At 28.2% G+C, this 22,608-nt stretch overlaps 1 protein-coding gene across 4 annotated transcripts in view; it reads left to right on the forward strand.

Moving 5' to 3' along the window:
• Positions 1-13,305: 13,305 nt before the first annotated feature.
• LOC127279685 (voltage-dependent calcium channel subunit alpha-2/delta-3) overlaps positions 13,306-22,608 on the forward strand; it is a 33,100-nt gene continuing 23,797 nt past the window's right edge. For 2 of the 4 annotated variants that reach the window (XM_051302205.1, XM_051302208.1), the window contains exon 1: positions 13,306-14,470. In XM_051302205.1, the coding sequence (XP_051158162.1) occupies positions 14,367-14,470 (104 nt within the window). In that variant the 5' untranslated portion in view covers positions 13,306-14,366. The remainder of the gene's footprint in view (positions 14,471-22,608) is intronic. The other 2 variants (XM_051302206.1, XM_051302207.1) reach the window with 2 other exon arrangements.

The raw sequence follows: 22,608 nt of genomic DNA on the forward strand, positions 1-22,608 counted from the left end.
CACGGAGAGAAAAATCAGGGCTTTGTAGCACGGAAGTAGTTCGTGAATTTTTCGCCCGGCGCCTTTCTTCCCCGTAAAGTATGAATTCGTACGCTTTCTGCGCGACGAATATCTATGCTACAAGTCCAAGTCAGATGTGCCTTGGTAGCAAGAAACCGTGCTGCATTCGTAGCGACGCCACGCGAATAACGCAAGCACTAGCAAGGTGCTTCTTTTCCACGAGTTCCGCCCTATTTCGGTAAGAAGAGCTTCTTGCAAATACACTTTCGTGCAAACGTTTCAGAAAACGTATTTTAAAAATTCAATTTAAAGCCATTTAAAGCATATAACTTCAAAATTGTTTTTAATAAATAAACTATAATGGGTAAAAGAAGTCTGATAAATTTAATTATTGAATAATATAATAATATTATGATAATATTATTATATTATTTAATAATAATAATAATATAATAATAATATATAATAATAATAATAATATAATTTAATTATTGAATAATATAATAATATTATGATAATATTATTATATTATTCAATAATTAAATTTATCAGACTTCTTTTACCCATTATAGTTTATTTATTAAAAACAATTTTGAAGTTATATGCTTTAAATGGCTTTAAATTGAATTTTTAAAAGTACGTTTTCTGAAACGTTTGCACGAAAGTGTATTTGCAAGAAGCTCTTCTTACCGAAATAGGGCGGAACTCGTGGAAAAGAAGCACCTTGCTAGTGCTTGCGTTATTCGCGTGGCGTCGCTACGAATGCAGCACGGTTTCTTGCTACCAAGGCACATCTGACTTGGACTTGTAGCATAGATATTCGTCGCGCAGAAAGCGTACGAATTCATACTTTACGGGGAAGAAAGGCGCCGGGCGAAAAATTCACGAACTACTTCCGTGCTACAAAGCCCTGATTTTTCTCTCCGTGTGAGCCATCTACTTCGTTGTCAACCTTAAACAATAATAAAATTTAGTTAAAGCGCAATAATATATTTCACATATGAGGAATAATTTTGGAATTATTTGAAGCTATACCTCGATTGAAGTTACAAGTTTCCGATTCTGTTTACCACCCCTTTTTTTGTGAAAGGGAAATAAAGAATCAATTTTTTTTAAGAATTCGAGACCAATATTTGTCCCATCATCATCATCATCATCATCATCATCTTTTTTAATTACTTCAAGTAGTTTTGGAATAGCAATTGTTAAATTTTTAATCATCGTACTTGTTGGCATTTTTACCAATTCTCCGAATTCCCATAGAAGCTATACATGAAAAAAATTGAATATAAACATACACTGTACTTATTAAATTTCAATGAACGCAATCATGTGGTGGAAAAAACATTTCAATTAACAAAAATGACAAATATATATATATAGTAATTCCTTTAAAATGAATAATATAAAGTAGAAAATAAGATTTAATTTTGAAAACAGAATAAAATTAAAAGTCAGCTCGAATTGAATTCTAATCGAATATAAAATTAAAAATGGAGTAAGACGTGAAAACGAGAATTATTTTTTAAAGTGAAAAACAATTTTTAATCGTCGATGTAATTTATACAATTTAAAAAAAGTGAAAGTGTATTCTATTCTAAATTTAAAAATGGAGAAAATTTTTAAGTATAAAACGAAATTCAAGAATGAGATTATCTATGATTATAATGTAAATTTTTACGTCTGAAGTTTCTGGGACATGTATACGTAAATTCATGAATTGAAATCAGAATTGAAATAAAGAGTTTATAGTTAAATTGACTTTTAAAACAAACAAAACTGAAATGAAATGTGTAGAAAATTTTCGATGGAAAGATAATTCCCTCACAACAAAAGGATATTCAGGATATCCTTGGGACGTCCTGGGGATATCGATTTGTTTTCGGCGGTTTGGATATCCCTGGGATATCTTAGAGATGTCCATGGATATCCAGAGGATATCTTAGGGATATCCGAATCGCCAAAAGCAAATGGATATCCCCAGGACGTCCCAGGGATATCCTGAATATCCTTGTGTTGTGAGGGTTAACTCGTCGTTAAAATTTTTCTTTAAACAAAAAGTACATTGAAAAAGAAATAAAACTACTATCAAAATAAATTAATAAAATAATTGCAAACTCGTTGGCTGTAAATCGAACTGTATGATACTGCAAGTGAAATATGTAAATATTTAATAAATTTATCTTGTACTTACAAATTGAGTATCCTGTAATACAGAATATTTCTGAAGAATATCTTTGGCGGACATACATTTAACGTCTTTTTGACGCAAGTTTCTCGTTTTTTTGAGAAATTTTTTAATTATTAATATATTTCCAGATTTCTGAGATTCTTCTAAAATTGATTGTGAGTAGGAAAGAAATGAATCCTCATCACACTCATCGTCAGAGTCTTCTGGAACATTTACTTTTTTATTTTTTTTTGGTTTTCCCCTTTGTTTTTTGTTTCTCAAACACTGGTTTAACCGTATTTGCATTCTTCTCTAAAATTATAAATACTAATTAAATAAATGAATAGTAGTTGAAATTAATTAATTTATTAGAAAATTGAAGTAAAATATACTTTAGGTAACTTTATCATATACTTAAAATTTCCTATTTCAACTCACATGAACTGCTTCTGCATTTTTCCCTCGTAAACCAGGAAATCTTTGAGCAGCTATTATTGCAGCCATTAAAATATCATTTGACTTGATTTTTTTTGCCGCAATCATTTTCTCGGAAATTAACCGGACAACTTTGCAAAAATTTTTTTTTTCTAATTCATCCTCCTTATAGAGTTCGGTCATAATGTCTATATGGAAATCCGTATTGAAATTTTGAGGAATTATATCATTCATTTTAACCTACATTTTAAAGAATACAGTAAATTAATGAAATGTTACTATATATTTATAAAACGTTAATTGTGCAATCTTACGAAAATCCTTTAAATTAAAAATGATTAAAACATTCAAAGTTATATACAGTTAAACATCCTACCCATTCAGTTTTATATTCTTCCGGCAGATTTGAAACCATGTCGGCTGTGTTGTTTTCTAAAATGAGTACAATAAATTAATTTTTTTATACTAAAAAAATATTTTTAATTAATTTTACAAAAAACCCAAGAAAAAATGATTCCTTGTTTCAAGCAAACTGTTATTTAGTGTGTGATAAAAACTAAAAAAGTTGATTTTTTATAATTAAATAAATTTAAGTAAACATTTTATCCTGAACTATTTGTATGGTATATTAAATAAATAATTCATTAGAATAATTAATCATAATGATTTGAAATAATTCTTTTAAAACAAAATTAATTTATAAAAATATTTCAATTCAGAATGTCGAAAAATTTTTAGTTCAAATTATCGAAAAGTTTTTAATCACTCTTTAAAAATATTGGCTAAGAGGTTAATGCTTTGAATATTGTTGAGTCTTATATGATAAATAAAATTTTCAATTTGAGAAATTTGAAATATTTTAACTGACCAAAATTGCATAACTGCAAAAATAAATTATTGAATCTACATTTTAGCTTTTCAGAACAAGTTTATTTGCAAAATGACTCGTCAAAAAATGTTATATTCTATATGAGAAACAATTTTTAAAAATTTCCAAAAGGATACTAATGGAATTTAAAATTAATATTTTTTGGTTACCATTATCGCTTAGTTCCATATTAGTTTCCTCGTCGGAAAGGGGACCAACTTCTTCAATTAGGTCTTGAAAACTCATGTCGCTTTCTACATCTACAGAAACATTTTTATTTTGGTTTTCAGGAGCCTCATTGTTATTGTCATCATCTAAAAAAACCATCCAAAATGTATTTATAAATTATAAATCCAAACTCAATTTTGACTGAATCTTCAATTAGCAGAATTTATTTTTTTTACTTTTTTAATCAACTAGGAAGATTCGGAAACAATCAGAAAATTTTTGTATACGATTTTATAGTGGCTACTCTGTTGTATACATTATTTTTTTCGCATTGGCTATTTTTATAATGAAGATATAAAAATATTAATTAAAAATTACCTAATTTTTTATGTTTCACTGGTACACAGTTGCAATAAGCACACTCTATTTTTGAACTGCCCAAAAACTCTTCGCAATCCCCACAGGAACACCTTCCTCTTTTAACTCCTCTACAATCGATATTTGACATTTTCTACGATATTTTTTAAATGAGATTATTAGTAATTAAAATTATGTCATTTATTGTTTTTGCTTGATTGAGACTCAAGTAAAAAAAAATTTTCACTTACTTTAGTTCTTCACTCACTTTATTTCTTCAATCATATAATGTCACTATTGTGCTTTTGAAACTTCAACTTTAATAAATAAAATATACTTAAAAATCTGATCTTTCTTTTAAGTGACTTTCAATTGTCAATAATTATTTTTCGTAAACTGAAATGTACATTGCACTAGAAACAATACAAAAAATTGTCACGTTTTTGCATTCTGTAAAAAACAACTATTTTAAACAGAGTTGGGAAGCGGATTTACGCATAATTCGAATGTTGCGTAGAACGTTCCAAATCTGACACTTTGTGAGGGCCGCAAAAATGAAGTAGTTCAAGTTAGGTGGGGGAAAATTCAAGATGGACGTAAGCCTGTGCATAAACAAACATTTGAAATGTCAGATTTGGGACTTTGCAGCATATACTCTTTAGTTCCTAAGACAACCGCTGTCTCATGAGAATGCACGTTTACTATTGTGAATAATTTTGAATCTTGAATGTTTTACTAAGTTCATGTATTTTTTCTCTGATTCCTGTATTATTTTGATTTTTTGAAAGTGGTTATTTATTAAAGATGCTATTAACACGAGTACTAAAAATGGTATAAAAATACAGTGTGTTCACTTTTATACGACTTTTCAACAGTTTACTATTGTGATAATTTTCTGAACAAAAAGAACCTTTTTAGGTTATGTACTTACAAATTTAAATACGTATCAAAAAGTTTTACAAGTTGGATAATAATAAAAACGTTTGTATCCCTGAGCAGTATTTTCCATAAGTGTAGGTATACCATAAAATAATGTTTTTGTAATAATTCTTTCTGTTTACTGTTAATCAAATAAATACCTGATTAATTTTTTGTACATCCATGAATTTAGTGTCGACGCTTAGCATTCAACATTTTTTTCACATATCTAAAAAAGTTAAAACGGTTTTCTTAAATTTTTAATCCAAATAATGGCTTCAAATTTGTTTTCAAGACTTAATTTGTAGCAAAATTATTTTAAACAATAGTTTAAAATTTTTTGACCCGTGAGAAAGAATTTTCGACTTTGATCGTTGATATCAACTTCATGGAGGTTATTTCGTCGTATTTTGGAAAAGGGTGATAAAAATTTTTTAAACTAAGAAAAATATTTATTTTTATTTGTTGCCATTTGCAGAATGTTTTCGAATTGGAATAATTCAAGCTTATGAAAATTCATACATTTGAATGCAGAATAACATTTTTATTATGCAATTTTGTTATTTTTTGTTATCCTCTGTGCAGAATTTAAATGTAGTATACAATAATAAAAGGCATTTTTATAATGTATTAGCCTTATGGTAATTTGTAAAGTCATTAAATAAATTAAATAATTAATTAAAATTATTTTAGTAATGTTAAGGAGATGAATCCCCTTAAGTAATAATATTTACCTTACCTTAATTTGTTGCATTTCAAGCATTTAAAAATAGATTATAGATATTATCTGTCTGCATTTTTGTGATTATTTGCTTTTCTAAATTAACAGCTTTTTTCAATTATTTTTAGGAAACTATTTTTTGGCATTATATTTAAAAACGGCATTGGACTTGTGTGACTTCTGCAATTCTCATCTGTTACTTAAAACTGAAATATGGACAATCAAGGGTTTTTTTGCGGGTTTTGTGACCAAAGATTTTTGCAGCTCATAGATATCCAAGACCATCTTCGAAATTTTCATAATGCAGAAAGTAATGAGGGTCAAAGATGCGGTATTAATAATTGCCCAGCCAGATATCGAAATCCGAATTCGCTAAGATCACATAGATCTAGAGTCCACAGGCGAGAAATTATCAATAACGAAGTACTGCCAAATATACAAGAATTGGAAAACGAGATTGTACAAGAGGATGTAAACCGTATTCATATTCCTCATCGATTAAACGAAGACAATGTAAGTGAGGAAGACGACGGAGATGAAGAAGTAGATGATGATGAAGAAGTAGAAGAAGTTGATTTTGAACCGAGTTCAAGTGATGACACGCCTGATGAAGATACAGATTACGATGAAGTTCAGGATGTTGACAATAATCCAGGAATTAATGATGAGAGGAAACGTGCATTAGGTCGCTTTCTATTAAATCTTCGAGGAAATACTAATGTGTCCGAGAAACAAATAACAGGCATATTAACAATGTTGCAGGATGTTGTACGTACTTACGTTGGTAAATCTCTTCGACGTCTTGAACAAGTATTGCAAGAGAGAGATATCAATGTTCGAGATTATTTTGATTTGAATAATGAAATAGAATCAAGTGACTGCATTTTTGATTTACATAAGAAAGAAAAGCGTGAAACCTATTTAAGAAATGAATTTGATGTTTTAATGCCCATAAGGCATACGTTAGGTAGGCGTTTTGTTAAGTACGGAAGTGCGGCTACTGGAAAAAATCGTCCAACAAAACGTAAGAAGGATGAAATGATGTTCATTCCTATCACAAAAATCATTCAAAAATTTGCGGCAAATGATTCTTTTCATGGCCTTTTAAAATACCACGATTTTTGTGAAGGCATTTTTGCTTCTGTTGAAGATGGCAGTAGATACAAAAATGACAGATGGTGGAAATTTAACGATGAATCATTTCATATTAAATTATATTCCGATGAGGTCGATATGTGCGACGGACTGGGATCTAAATCATCTGGACAGCAAAAATTGCTAATGATTTATTGTTCGCTTACCGATTTAGATCCAATTCATCAATCTCAATTATTGTTTCAATTCCTAGTGGGTATTGCAAGATCAGAAGATTTAAAACGTTACGGCATGAATAAAATATTGAGGCCTATAGTAAACGATATAAAATTACTGGAAGAAGGAATTGAAGGTCCAAATGATACAATTATTAAAGGAGGTTTGTTTGCTACTATAGGGGACAACGTGGCTCAAAATTGTCATTGTGGATTAAAACAATCTTTTGGTAGAACACAACACTCTTGCCGTTTTTGTCTTGCGGACCTTTCTGAGATTCGAACACTAACAGAAGAAAAGTCACACCTCATTAGAAACCCCGAGGATCATGACAGACAAGTTCTAGAAATTGAAAATGCTGAAGGAGTGGAGAAAGAACAATTATCAACGGCATATGGAATAAATATAAGAAGCATTTTGAATGAATTGAATGGCTTTCACGTTTCAGAAGGTTCACCACCTGATATCGTACATGACATTTTACTGTCACTTTTGCCTAAAGCTCTTCAACATTTTGCACAAAAAGTAATTTTAAAAAAAATATCTCTTTCAAAATTCAACAGGTTGATACAAAATTTTGATTATGGTTATTCTGAAACAAAATACAAGCCATCTCCATTGAAAGCAAAGCATCTTATTCCAGGAGCTAATATAAAGCAAAATGCTATGCAAATGATGACATTAGGATACATCATTCCCTTCATAGTTCGTGATATTGTCGAAACAAATTGCCCATATTATTACAATTATCGAAACATGTTAGAAATAACAATGATTGTTTTTGGCTACTCTATTAGTAATGATATGGTAGAGTACTTAGGTGACAGTATCTCTGAGTATCTAGAGGATTTTGCAACCTTATACGGAGATGAAGATGTAAATGCGGCATTCACACCGAAACATCACTTCCTGACTCACTATCCTTCTTTAATAACCATCTTTGGACCACTGAGAAATTACATGTGTTTGCGCTCTGAAGCGAAACATCAAGAGTCAAAACGCAGAGTTCAAGGAATGAGAAATTATAAAAATTTACCATATACTTTAGCTGTGAGACATCAGCTATCTCAAGCTCTACAACTTCTTGAACCTTTAATAAAGCCTATTCAAAAAGGTCCTCTAAAAATTGTACCTACCGCCAAACTACCTTTTTACAATTTGTTCCCACAAGAACCATTACAATGTATTACCAACTGGATTATTTACAATGGAGTAAAATATGTACCTCAAAAATGTCTAATTGCCGTAGGATACGATAATTCAGAGCGTCTACCGAGTTTTGCTGCTTTAGATGGCATACTAATCAGAGACGAAGAAATTATTTATATTTGCAAGAAAGTTACAACGGTAGAATATAATACAGAGCTGGTATCATACGAAGTGAATATTGAAAGAGAATTTATTTCCATCACTCCGGAAAATATCATAAACCATGAAATTTTCCACATACGCAAATCAAGAAACAAATTGTTCGTAAATATCAAACACTGTTTTGGAAATCTGTATTAGATGCTACAAGAATCCTTTGATGTGTACTTCAGGTAATAAAAACTTAGGTAAATAACTTTTCTTGTTTACAAATAATGTAAAAGTTATTAAATTATTAAAGTATGATAAAAATAAATTTTTAATTTAAAAAAATATGGAAGAGCAAATGCAAAAAATTTTGTTTAACATAACCTCAATATAGAATAAAAAATTCACTGAATTTATATATTAAAAAACAATTTTTACAATGAACATAATTAATTATTAACAATTTTTTGTCACAGGTTTAAACGTTTGGAATATTACATATGAAACAATTTAGAATTTGGATTGTTATTAGGAGTCGTCAACTTTGAAATCATGGACTTTTAAAAATTTTGGCATATTTTCTTTCAGTTCTTATCGAAATGTTTGTGAAATAGCATAAATGACAGTTATTGTCATTTTTATTTTTAAAAGAGTATAAAGTTTAATAATTCACTTTCAATTTTTTAAAGTTTGAAAGACGTAATTGAAAACGTTTAAAAATCTGCTAAATATAGTAATATATACTTGAATAATTGTATTCAACTCACTCATAGGTTGATCTTTTTTAAAGCAAAATTCTATATCATCAATTTATATTTTGTATTATTTTCGTTTGTTTATTTTTAGTTAAACGCATAGATGACAAATTGACCAAAAGAAATTTTGTAATGCAAAAAAATTTATTCAATATGAAAGATTTACATGCGATATTAATTCAACATTTTTTTTAAATACAAAATTTAAAGTTATTTTAAATTAAAGTGTTATGCAAAAATTTATAATTGTTCTTGTTTAGTAGAGTGCTAAATAGAATTTCCAAAAAATGTTTCTAAGAGCCAAAGTCTTACATTTTCAAGTTGATTTTTATGTTAATGTATTACTCTACTGTAACCAATTTATAGTGATAGAAATATTTTTAATAAATTAGTACCATTTTACAAAAGTATTATCATTAAACTGGCTTATATTTAGGAGAATCCATAAATTAGAAGTAAAATAAAAAGTTTTGTAATTCGTTTCAGTCAGCTGTATTTATTTTAGAATAAAATTTTGTAAAATTTTTATACTAACGTTAATTAATAATACTTGTAAATAAATATTACAGTATTCGAAATAGTTTTTATTCCTTAAAAATGATTGACCCATCGTTTTAAAAAAATATAACTATTATTACAACCGTTAATATATTTGTAAATATGACCGTATATGATGTATTTACGCCTAAACGTAAAGCTGCCGTCTAATAACTCTACCTAAAACAGAAAATCATGAGTGTAAGAGATGTAGACATATATTTCTGTACCCTCATTAGAATTCTACATTAGTCTAAACTGAAATATAGAATGCAGAGTAGAAAATCAAAAGTGCAAGAGAGATAGGCAATAAAATTGTTTTTCTCGCTCTCATTTCAATTAAATTTTTCTGTTAATAATTTTGTACAATCGTGGAACTTCACTCTTATGACAAAATTTTTCTTATAACTTTTATTTATAGATTAATAATTAGTGTCGACCAATTTCTAAAAGTCGTTAAATTAAAATTCAAGCTAAAATTAGCGACACTTTACTTTAACATGTGACTTCAGCCTTACAATATCAATTAACGCTGCTTTTTGCACTAAAACTAGTGAAGGGTTGTGACGCATCACTCGAGATTTTCTTTATTTAATACATTTTTTACGTATTATACGTATAAAACTGATGTTTACTTAAAAAAATATTTTTTAAAGATACGATTCCGATGCTATATACTGACAATGACAATGCGAATTTATCTTTTAGGTTATGTTAAAAGCCCTTCTATGTTGCTTTCTGCTTTAGAAATAAACTCAATAGAAACACTTGTTAATAAATAAAAATTTAGATTTATGATTTTAAACACGATTAATAATTCCGTAAATTGTTTATACTTACAACTATACTATTTTATTATTATAAATAATCAATTTAAACCTGCTGCATTCAAGTCACGTGATCAAATGTAAATCACACCATGTAGAAAAATTGGCACGTAATATACGTAGTATTATACACTTTTAGCCGTATATGTCTACATTTTTGTCTTCGTCTTACGCATGTGCAATTGTCATACCAACACCTGAGTTAGAAAAGGACAAAAAAAGTGTAGGCATATCTCCAATTTTTTAATTACAAATATTAAATAATTAAAATTATTAAAAGCCGTCGAGAAACATTTGCATTAAAAATTGTAAAGTTGGAAAACAGGAATAAGAGGAACATAAACCAAACTTTTTGTTTGCGATTGGTATCAATGCTTTAATGACGTCATTGCGTTTGCGAACCAACGCGTAAGTCACTCAACGCAAACATTTAGGAACATATTGGAGAAAGGCCTTAATACATCTCATATTTTACGCACTCATCCCTGCTCAAAACGTTGGAAAGAGAAAGATAGATACATACTTTCGTCCTTGTTACAGTCATTGTTTTACGCAAAACGCAGAGTTCGAATGCAGGCCTGTAAACACAACCTTAGATCTATCTATATATTTTGCACCTAATAATAATGATATAATTACATTATAACATTTAATAAACATTTACTTTGTGAGTGATAGTGATATTAATAATCACTTCAGATATATTAATTATCTATTAAAAAATTGTAAACTCACCTTCAATCAGCTGTCACAACAGTCAATGCAGGTTAGTGTATTCCACTTTATATATACTATTAGCCTTTTTTTATTAAAAAGATTAAACATAGTTTACTGATTGTAATTTTTCGATTATTTCACAAATAAAATTTCTAAAAAAAATGGTTTTATGTGAATTAAGTGAATTTAAAGCAGTAAATTAATCAGATAACTTTCCAGTAAGTACGCATCCACCATGACAGAAACACTTTGATGCTATATTCATGCATCAAAAAATGATTAAAATTTTTGCATCATTTTTAAAAATGATTAAAATATATGCATCAATTTGATGCCATATATGTGCATCAAAACGTTGCAAGCCAAATTGATGCATTCAACAAAACAGTGCTTGTATTCCTGGTATTGAGATACAATATTTCTAATCCTCTTCTTCATTTTTAGAAATGATACACGATACGGTCTCATTTTTTGATGCAAAAAATTTAATCAATTTATATCAATCATGGCCGAATTGAATCGACTCAAAATTAAACGAATTTTTTTCAGATATTTTGGTAATAGTACAATTGCAGAGACCATTTCACTATTTAATTTGAAAATGAAAATAACAGAAAATCAAAGACAATGTGCAATTCGATAATTAAAAAGTGACAGCTTATAAACATAACCTAAAATGCATGAGAAAAAATTTGTCGATAAAATCAATATAGCCGAGCTTTTTAGAAGGTAGATGGCAGTTTTGCTTTTTATGAAAACGATTCAGAAAAAATTTAAAGAAAGAAAATAGATGAGTGCTGCCATCTACCTTCTAAAAAGGTCGGCTATATTGATTTTATCGACAAATTTTTTCTCATGCATTTTAGGTTATGTTTATAAGCTGTCACTTTTTAATTATCGAATTGCACATTGTCTTTGATTTTCTGTTATTTTCATTTTCAAATTAAATAGTGAAATGGTCTCTGCAATTGTACTATTACCAAAATATCTGAAAAAAATTCGTTTAATTTTGAGTCGATTCAATTCGGCCATGATTCATATAAATTGATTAAATTTTTTGCATCAAAAAATGAGACCGTTTCGTGTATCATTTCTAAAAATGATACACAAAACGATCTCTTTTTGATATAACTTATGTGCATCAAAACGTTGCAATAGAAAAAGATACAACCAAGTTTACTGTCAAGAAAATCTTTTTGAGCCAGTACTGGCTCAATATCGGCTCAGTATTGGTTTGCCAGTACTGGGAGTGTGGTACTGCACCAGTACTGATACAATGAAAATACCAGTACTGGTTCAGTACAGACTGCCCATTCTCAGCAACAAATACTGAACCAGTACTGCGCCAGTAGTCAACTCTGGTATAATACTGCAATTTTTTGTTGGGTTGTTATTATTGATTTTTAGATAATATTTATATAATTAATATATACATTGCAATAAAACATAAATCTCAGAATAAAAATACAAAATTGCCTCTTATTCTTGTTCTCATTTGCTATTGTCATAACTAAATCAAGGATATAGGTGTCGAGTCCTAAGTGAATCTGAGCTTTCGAGGGCGACGCCGACGAAAGTCAATTAACTCCGTCGGCTTCCCTTTCTCAGGTAACGACATTCTCATCCCTCCATATATAGAGCGAAAGTAAGAGTTGAGAGTTTGGTTTTCCTCGCAAGCGCTCAGTATATATATATACATATATAATAGCAAAATGCAAAAAGGAGCCTCTCCCCAATTTTTTTTCTTTCCTCTTTTTTTTATTTTGATCCCTGAAAAATAAGAAAATAAAGAAAGTCTCTCTCTCTCTCTCATCTCGCGTGTCAATCGATTCAGTGATTGCTCGCCTGGTTCGTAATGCGCGTATGTCACGATGCCGGGCGGCGGCGGCGGTAGTCAGTGGTGGTGGGACGTAAACTTTTTTAAAAGCGAGAGCTGCTAGTACGGTACATACCGTATATACGTTCTCCCAAACACACCAATGGAGGATGATGTCACCTCGCGCCAGGGAGAGAGAGACTATATACCATTTTACGTAAGTTTCTTCCCTGTGTGTGTATTAAATCAATGATGCCGAGTTTGCGTTCTGTTCCAGCCGCGGCATGTAACCGGGATTGCACGGCCAAAGAGAGAGAGAGAGAGAGAGAGAGAGCGAGGTTGAATTCAGTTCAGCCCCACTCCACCGTATAGTAAAGGGGGGTGATTCTACCTCCGGCTTACTCCCGCTCTCTTTCTCTTCCACCGAAGCCTCACCCGACACATACATACCACCCCTCCTCTAGAAAAGCTCGATTCCTAAAACGCCCGTCGCTTGTAGACGTAGTAAGAGTAATGCGCGCGCGCCCTGAGGTTCGCAATCGAGATGGTTATATTTTCTTCTCGCGATTTCCTTGGGAAAACACGTCGAAAATAAGAAAGAGAGGTGATTCAATTCCAGGGCAGAGTTTTGTGTATATACTATCATCGACGATATTGTAAGTTTCATTTTGACAAAAATTATTAGTGCCAATATGACATTATAACCATTATCCAAAAGAAGAAATTTCATTTCTACTCAGGCCTAATTCTCTTTTTGGGTGGGACTTGTTTTTTTGTGAAAGTGACTTTTGCGCAAAAAAAAAGAAGGGGCGGTAGTGTGGGACTGTGAGTATATATATATATATAGTGAAAGAGGAGAGTGAGTGCGACCTTGGGTGTAGGTGATGATATAATTAATGGTCAAGGAATAAGGATTACCTGTGTACCTGCTTTAGCGTTCCAAGCGGCACTAATATTAAACATCGACGGATCAACGCGCAGGATCTCAGCATCGATACACTATTCTGTTTCTTTTTTTTTCTTTTCACGCTGTCTTTTTTTTTCTTCTTTTTTTTCTATTCCCCTAAACGCCAAGAAATCGGCGCGTGAGATACTTTTGCATGCGCCGTAAATTCACCCTTCAACGAGGCGATAAAACGTTTCGATATATACTCTCCCCTTTGGAACGGATATGCCGGTTTGCTACAATAATTTTTCCTTTTTTGTCATATCAATTTCAAAACTCTGATTTCGAAATGGCAATCGAGTTTTCGTCGAAAACGTGAAACAAAAAGGAAGAGGGCAGGAGAGTCAAATTTCTTTTTTTTTTTTAGAGTGAAAAATTGTGAATAGAAGAGAAGAAAAAAGTGTGAGGTGATATCGATGAGGGAGAGATAATAACGTGTTTGAGATTGATGCGACCGGAAGTCGTTATTGAAGAGGGGGTGGAGGAAGTTTCTTTCAGTCGCCGGGTGAATTAAAATAACAAAAATGGGAAGACCAATGAAGAATGGATTGTGCTTACATTTTTTATTTTTACTGTTAATTGGAGTTGAAGTGAGCAAGCAACAAGAGGAGGATATCCCTCACAATGAGTGAGTATATATAGTTAATAGTAAAATTAAAAGTGTGGCATAAAATATGCGGCTTATTCCAAGAAACAAGCTCTATATTTGTATACTCCCTTTTGTATATTATATATAAGCGATCGATTATTTTTTATAGTTGAGTCGTTCTACTTTACTTTTATGGTCGATTGCATTCTCGATTATCAATTTCTTGCGCCTCATTCGCTCTTACATTTACAACCGGCAATAAATCCGACAAGCAGTTAAGGGTTGGCGAAGTTACTGATAATTAGTCGAGTGCCCGCGACGTCGAGTGTCTGCTCGTGATTGCGTGATTATGCTAATTACGCATTATACCATTATCATCAGTTTATCACCTTAGAAATTGGGGCGTCAAAATGTTTCATATTTGTCACAATAATTGCAATCAAAAAATTATTATAAATTTTACATGCTGCGTAGAAAAAAAAATTGTCTCCCTTCTCTCTCTAAATTCAAATTAGTGAGAATTTGATCACTAATTTGAAAATTTCTATACTATAATTTTTAGTCATTTTTAACTAGAACTTTAGGGGGGAAAAAATATTACTAAATCAAATATAATATTTTACTAAAAATTAGTGACAATTTCTATATAGACAATATTTTCAAATATATATTTATGTTGGTGAATTTTATGATTAACGATTAAAAATAAAAAAAAATATACGCGGAAAATAATTTATTTTTTACTTTTACAAAAATTTTTTTATCGAGAAGCGTTTGCCAAAAAAATTATAATAATTTTATATATATAAAACTATTTTTTTTTCGTTTCAAATCGTTAATTATAAACGTTATTCTAATTTTCATTGATAAAAATTCGAAAATTATTTTTTTCAAAAAAAAAAAAAAAAAATCGTTGTACAACTGAAAGTAAATAACACTAAATATTGAATAACAATATATTTTCCCCTGCAAACTGTGAAAGTTATATATATTTTACTTCTTTTGAAGCAAATTTTCGAGTACAAGAAAATAGGTTACAGATTTTATGCAAGAGACGTACAAACGGGAAACGACAGTGGGAGCTTTTCACACACAAGTTTCTATATCAATTTGCAAAACTAGAATTTTCTCTATATATAAGAAAAATTCATTGCTTTTAAAAAATTTATTTTAATCTGAAAATTATAATTATTGACATTGAAAATAATAGACAGTGTTTTAAATTTATAAATTTTTTAATAGAGTGTAATTCGCAATGTATGAATATTTTTATAATGAAAAATAAAAATATTTTTATTTATTTCTTTAATAAAATTTTCACTTATTTCTACAATTAAATAATTGTTCAATTATTATATCATTTAAACGTTCAGAATTTCAGGCACATTTTTTTTTTTTATAAAAGTACACAAAATTATTCGAATAATAAAAATTGTTTGCTGCATCCCTGGCTTGAAACTGGAAAAAAAAGAAATATTTAAATAATAATAATAATAGTAATACGTAGTAATGCTACTAATAATAATAATATAATAATAATAATAATAATAGTAATGCTAATAATAATAATAATAATAATAATAATAATAAACATTATTTATAACTGTTATAATTGTAGTAAATATTAAATTTCCATTAATGTTAAATTTAATAAATATTTTATGTGACTTATTATAATAATAAAATTTATGTATCTAATTAATGTAAATTAAGTAATTAAATATTTAATTTAAAACAATCTCACTTTACAGAACAATTAAATTGTTATTCACTGATTTTATTTCAGTTAAATTAATTCTATGTATATATATATATATACATATATGTGTCAATTAATTGTTTCGTTCCAGTTTAGTTCATTTTCAACTTTAACTATATATATACGGCCCTGTTTCAAGTAGAAAGTAATTTCAATAGTCAGACCGACACTATATAATATGTATACATATATATATACTGAGGAGAAATGAAATCTTATTCTTTTCTGTCCACGTTTTTCTTAGTCAATTAAGTAAGTATAATTTAAGATAAACGATAATCGATTTCAATTAAATATTAAACCTCTTACTTTATATAATTAATGTATATATATATATACGCCTGACTGAAATATACACTTCATATTTTCTTTACATCGTTCATTAAATCAAATTGCTCTATTAAATTTTTCATGTGTATATCTATATATATATACCTGTATAGGTGCTGTTTAACTTACATAGTATGTATTTTTCTTCAACTAAATCACTAAATGCCCTATAATTGTAATATTTTAGGTCTAAAATAAAATGTAAAACTGAATTGAAAATTCAAATTGAAATTCATTAAAATTTTTGTTTTGAGTAATATTTATTATCACAACGTTACGATAGCTTTATTAGGGTACAATGACTGACACCTTGATAGTGATCCACACACCTGCTATTAAAAACGATAATAACTATAAAAATAATAATATTGAATTAAATATTACTAGTCAAATTAATTAATACTAGCAATGCCGAAAATCCTCAAATAACAACTTTCGAGAAATTCCAAACTAATTAAATTTTTTTCGTCGTGGTATATTAGATCCGCCTTTTTTGAATTATTAAAATCTAACATTATATTTATTAATTAAGCTTCAGCCTTTCGGCCCAGAAGTGGACTTGGTTTAATACAAAATTAAAAAAATTAAATCTAACATTATATTCATAATCAGCGTTCTCGAAAACCCCTGAGTAATTTAATGAGATTCAAACTGCTCTGGTAAATTTTTTAAATTTCACCCGCCATTTTGAATTTGCAAAAACAGACATATGATATTTGTAATCAGCGACACCCGAAAACCCCTTTGGAAGCTGTTTTAAACGAATTCGATGAATTTTTAAATTTTGGGCCGCCATATTAAATCCGCCATTTTGGATTTTTAAAAACGAACATGATATTCGTAATCAGCATCCCAAAAACTTTAAAAATGATATATAATGAGGAATTATTATTACGATAGTTAATTTGCACCTTAAAGGGTTAAATAAATTTTTCAATTCTAACATATTAACATTTTTATTTCTTTACTTAGTTAATCGTACGTTAATATAAAACTTAAAATGAAAAATTTTTAGATCAACGTTCAATAAAATTCTAGAAAACAATAGATCCTTTTTAATGACGGTCGACACCAAAAAACTCTGGTATTGCGGAACAATCACAAGAGGGTAAGCCGAAGTCTCTCTCTCTCTCTCTCTCATTACTCAGGTATAGCGATAAATGGGATTGCGTATCTTACTCTATTTAAAAAAAAATTAACATAAGGCCCTCTCCAGGATGGAGCCAAACGCAACGCAGACGCGACGCATCCCCATTTGGTTAGCATTGCGCTGCGTCGCGTCTGCGCTGCGTTTGGCTCCATTCTGGAAAGGGCCTAAGATTATATCTCTGTTATCTAACGCAAAAATTTAACGCTTTTCTTTCTTCATCTATTACAAAGAAATAATATAAGAATGTCTTTGTTTGAAATCTTTTTTCCTCTTCTGTTTGAGGAAAATAGCATAAGACCCTTTTCGTCTAAAAATTTAACGCAATCATCTTCTCTCTTCTGTCCATGAAAATAACATATAAAAATGTCTTGCTCTTGCCTAATTTGCATATCTACTCGTTTCATTGTAAGGAATACAATATTTAGAAACTGTTACAGTTGACACAAAATTTTATATGTTTATATTTTCCTCAATATTTGACTTTCTAGAAAACTACACGTAAAGAAATCTTGTTATAATATTTAATAAATCTGAATAGAAATTTTAATATTTTTGTTTTTCAATTGCGAAACATTCTGGTTTGATAATAAAAGTAGGTATAGTTTTACGAATTCCTTTAACTGGAAACATTTTACGAAAACTGAAATTATTATTTCTTAATTCAAATCTACAATTTTCGAATATTGAAAAAACTATAGGAAAAAACAGTAAGTATAGGAAGTAAGCAGTCTAGCACATTGTTATTTACTAAATTTATACGAAAAATCAGAACCAACATTTCGTAATTTGCTAAAACTATACGAAAAAGTAGGAGTGATGTTATAAAATAAAGCACGTTTCAATATTTGCTAAAACTATACGAAAAAGAAGGAGCCGTGAAAAAAAGAAGAACGTCGGAATCACCAATGGCTCTTTTCTAAGATTTTCTCTCCTTTTCTATTCGAGGGTAGTGGGAGTCTTTCTTAATACATACACATAACTGGTACGTTTTGATTGGCTTAAAATTATTCCTAACACATCCTAACTACAATACGCATACATAAACACAGAATAACGCAACGCATATAGATACATAATTCACGCTGAAATGAAAAATTCCGAACTTCTTTATATACTAAATAGACAGATTTTTCTGCACTTGTGAGAAACTTAATATTACATTGTTAAATATTTAAAAATAAAAATAATTATTTATTAAGAAATAATAAAATATTTTATTACCTTTCAAAGAACAATTTTTATCATAAAAAAATCATTTAATTTAATTATAGAAGCAAACTTATAACAAATATTCTATAATTATATTTAGAAAAAGAAATATAGAATAATTAAAAACAATTATTTATCAAAACTTTTTCTAGTCTATATTGCAGAAATAAAAATTATATAAAAATTACACTGAAAAAAGGATTTGGTATTGACAACCAAACGTCGTTTGGTTGGTATTTAAGCAACCAAAATTTTTTTGTTGAATCAACAAGATTTTAATTGTCTCAATCAAAATTTGTTTGACACAACCAAAATTAGAAAAAAAGGATTTTTGTTGTCCTAAATAAAGTTTGATTGGGACAACAAAAATTTTGTTGATTCAATAAAAAAATTTTGGTTGCTTAAATACCAACCAAATGTTTGGTTGTCAATACCAAACCCTTTTTTCAGTGTATGAGCATAATGAAGTATTTTATTATTAAATATATATTAATTAAAATTGTTTTTAATTCATATTGCAGTATTGAAAATTATTTTAAAATCAGGATGTCCAGCTAGGCTTAAAGAAAAAAATTCCCTGACCTTTCTCTGACATTTTTTTTTTTCGTGACTACTCGTTAGTGATCGGACTCACTCGCTTAACTTCGTCAAACTTGGGTGATTTTTGATATTTTTCTATCATTTTTTGAAAGAAAAAGTTTCTATTAGTATTATATGTAAATATAAGGATTTAACACCAATCCACTTTCTTATCGACTATATAAAAATGTAAAATGATTATACCAGTTAACGGAATTCTAAATACAGAAAATGAAATATTTTATTCTAATACTTGTTACAGGGCGTATTAGAATTTAACATTTGGAGTTTTCATAATACAATTTAGTCGCCGGAAAGTAAAACCACACATAAAAATCTGACTCCCATATTGAATTAACATGGCCGTCAGAATTTTATGTGTGGTTTTACTTTCCGGCGACTTAATTATGAATTTCGCAAAAACTATTCTAATTTTTGTTTCTAAATATATTAAACTTTATTATTTTTATTTTAGGCATTCTTAAAAATTAGTAATAAAATCTATAAATACCCCAAAATCTGCAAAGTCTTCCGCAATTGTAACTTAATATACTAAATATGAGTGTCAAAATATTAAATATTCTAACAAGATTTTTTTCCGTGTATAACCTCAAAAAATTTGCTTTAGTGATTACAAATTTTATAAATAATGAAGAAATTGTTAAATAATTATATTTTAAAAATAACTTTTTTGTACATTAAATCTGAATAATAAAATTTGAGATTATATTAATAAATATCATGTTACTTAAATAGTAGTTTAAATATTTTTTATTTTATTAAAGGGTGTCGTTCACTGTTTTCATACTATACATTTTTAAATTAATATTATAATCAAAGTGTTTTTTAATTTTAAACTTATGTATTATAAATTTTAATCCAAATCTTTTATTTAAAATTTATTTTATAACTAAATCTTTAAAAAATTCCGATAAAATGTCATTTAAAGTTTTTTTTTACTTTAAGGTGATTCAGATATAATTATATATATATATATATATATATATATATGTATATATATAGTTTACTCTATTTTGAAAACCCTTTTCCTCGTAATGTCAAATTCAGTTACATACAAATTGGCTTTTTCCGTTTAAACCTCTTGTCTGTGAGTGAGTTTGTAAATATACTTTAGGTATATCAAAAAGCTCTTTGAATTCTACATTTTCTACACTTTATATGATAAAATCAGTGAAAAAAAAAATTTTTACAAAAAATTTTATATTCAAATAATAAAAATTCTTTGATAAAAAAAAAATATTTATTTGATATTAGCCAAATAACTTATTATTTAAACCAAATATACATTTTTTCAGTGCATAAATAATAAATGAGGAGTAAATTTTCAAAATCTGATAAATCCATTTTTCAAAAAAATGGAGATAAACATAAATTTAATATTTTAAGGACCTCACAAATCTTCCTGTCGCTGTTAAATTTAAGAAAAAAAATTTCTTAACAACGAATTTTAAATTCAAAAACTTTTGGACTTAACCAAGATGAGTTATAATTTTTATGTTTTTTATTAGAAAAAATCACCAATACCTGTAAATCATTAAATTATGATAAAGTTTAATTAAAAACAGAACGTCTTGAATATAAAAACATTGTTATTGAATTAAACTATTACAAATTTTATATTTTAAAAGTAAACTGCAGTGGTTATGTGAGCAAAGTCATTTGTTTCAATTTCTCGAAATAAGAAAATATGGATTTATCAGGTTTTGAAAATTTGCTCCTCAAATAATATTTATATATTTTAAATATTTGTCGCTAAATATTTAAATATCCTAGAAAATATTTTTAATAATATAAAACAGTTTTTGAAATTATACACATAGAAATAATTTTAAAAAATTTGTTATTTTTCAATAAAATTCATTTAAAATAGTAGGGAAAATTTAGTTTTAATCATTTTTTAATCGGTTTTGCAAATTTTTTAAAAAAAGTTGGATTCGACAACGAAAATTTATAAAAATCATTTATTTTTTAAAAAAATAAAAAAAAAAATAATAAGGAAAAATCTAGATTTATTAGTTTTTGCGAATTTTGAAAAAATTTGAATTTCAATTTTCTCCCCACTAAAAAGAAATAATTATTTATTCATAAATTTTTTCTTATTTGCTGTTTTTAAATCGATTTTCGATTTAGAAAAATATATTGTCAAAGAGGGATGAATATCTTGAAGATGATTTGTAGCATACAGTGTATATTGAGAGAGTCGTATATAATATAGTTTTTCCTAAAGGGCTATTTTTTCAATTTCCGGCAAGAATTTTTTTTTTTTTTTTTTTTTTTTTCTTAAAATGATAAAAATAACACACTGATTAAATCAATAAATATCGTTGGCAATGTAATACTTCATTGATTCAACGCAAACTTTTTGGCCTGAGGCCAATAATGAAACAAGGAGGGTTGAATAGTCGCAATAAAAACTGAGACTCTCTCAGTGTACGATTATTCTTGGCAATGGGTATATTTTAGTATAGACACTACATGTAAATACAAAAAAAAATGTGTTTAAAAATAAAATAAAACATATAAAAGTAAACCTCGCATGAATTTCGAAAAGGGATGAAAACCATAAGAGTCATTTTCACTATCGGTTGTTATGCGAAAATGATACTTACGCTTTTTCAAGTTGAGCCCTTTTCGAAATTTCACAATTTAATTGTATTAAAAATAAATCATGTAAAAAACTAATATAAATATTAAATCAGGATGAAAAGTAAAATTTGTAAAAGAATAAAGTGAAAAAATAATTTTTATTATCACCTATATTATATTAAGAAATATTATAATTTCCTATCATAAAATTATTAACTTGAAACTCTGATATCACATGCAGTGTATTATAACTTTACATTCAGTCAGTCTATTGTTTGAAAACAACAATTATTTTTGTTTTTAACTTTGATTTCGTCCTTCTGACTATAACCTACATATTTTCGCATAATATAAAATAAAACATTTGAAATCATATTCAAATGCTATTTATTCGCCATGGAAATTTAATCTAATTGTTTGTCTCTCTTTTTTAAATTTCAATTCAATTTTATCAATTACTCTATACTTTCTATAGCAATGAAAAAAAAATTTATATTTTTAAAACATCGAATAAAATAAATATTTCAATGTCAAATTAAAGTT

This window comes from Leptopilina boulardi, unplaced genomic scaffold (genome assembly GCF_019393585.1).
Source record: "Leptopilina boulardi isolate dan_hultmark-lab unplaced genomic scaffold, ZJU_Lbou_2.1 LbouV2_221, whole genome shotgun sequence".
In the NCBI taxonomy this organism is placed as follows: domain Eukaryota; kingdom Metazoa; phylum Arthropoda; class Insecta; order Hymenoptera; family Figitidae; genus Leptopilina; species Leptopilina boulardi.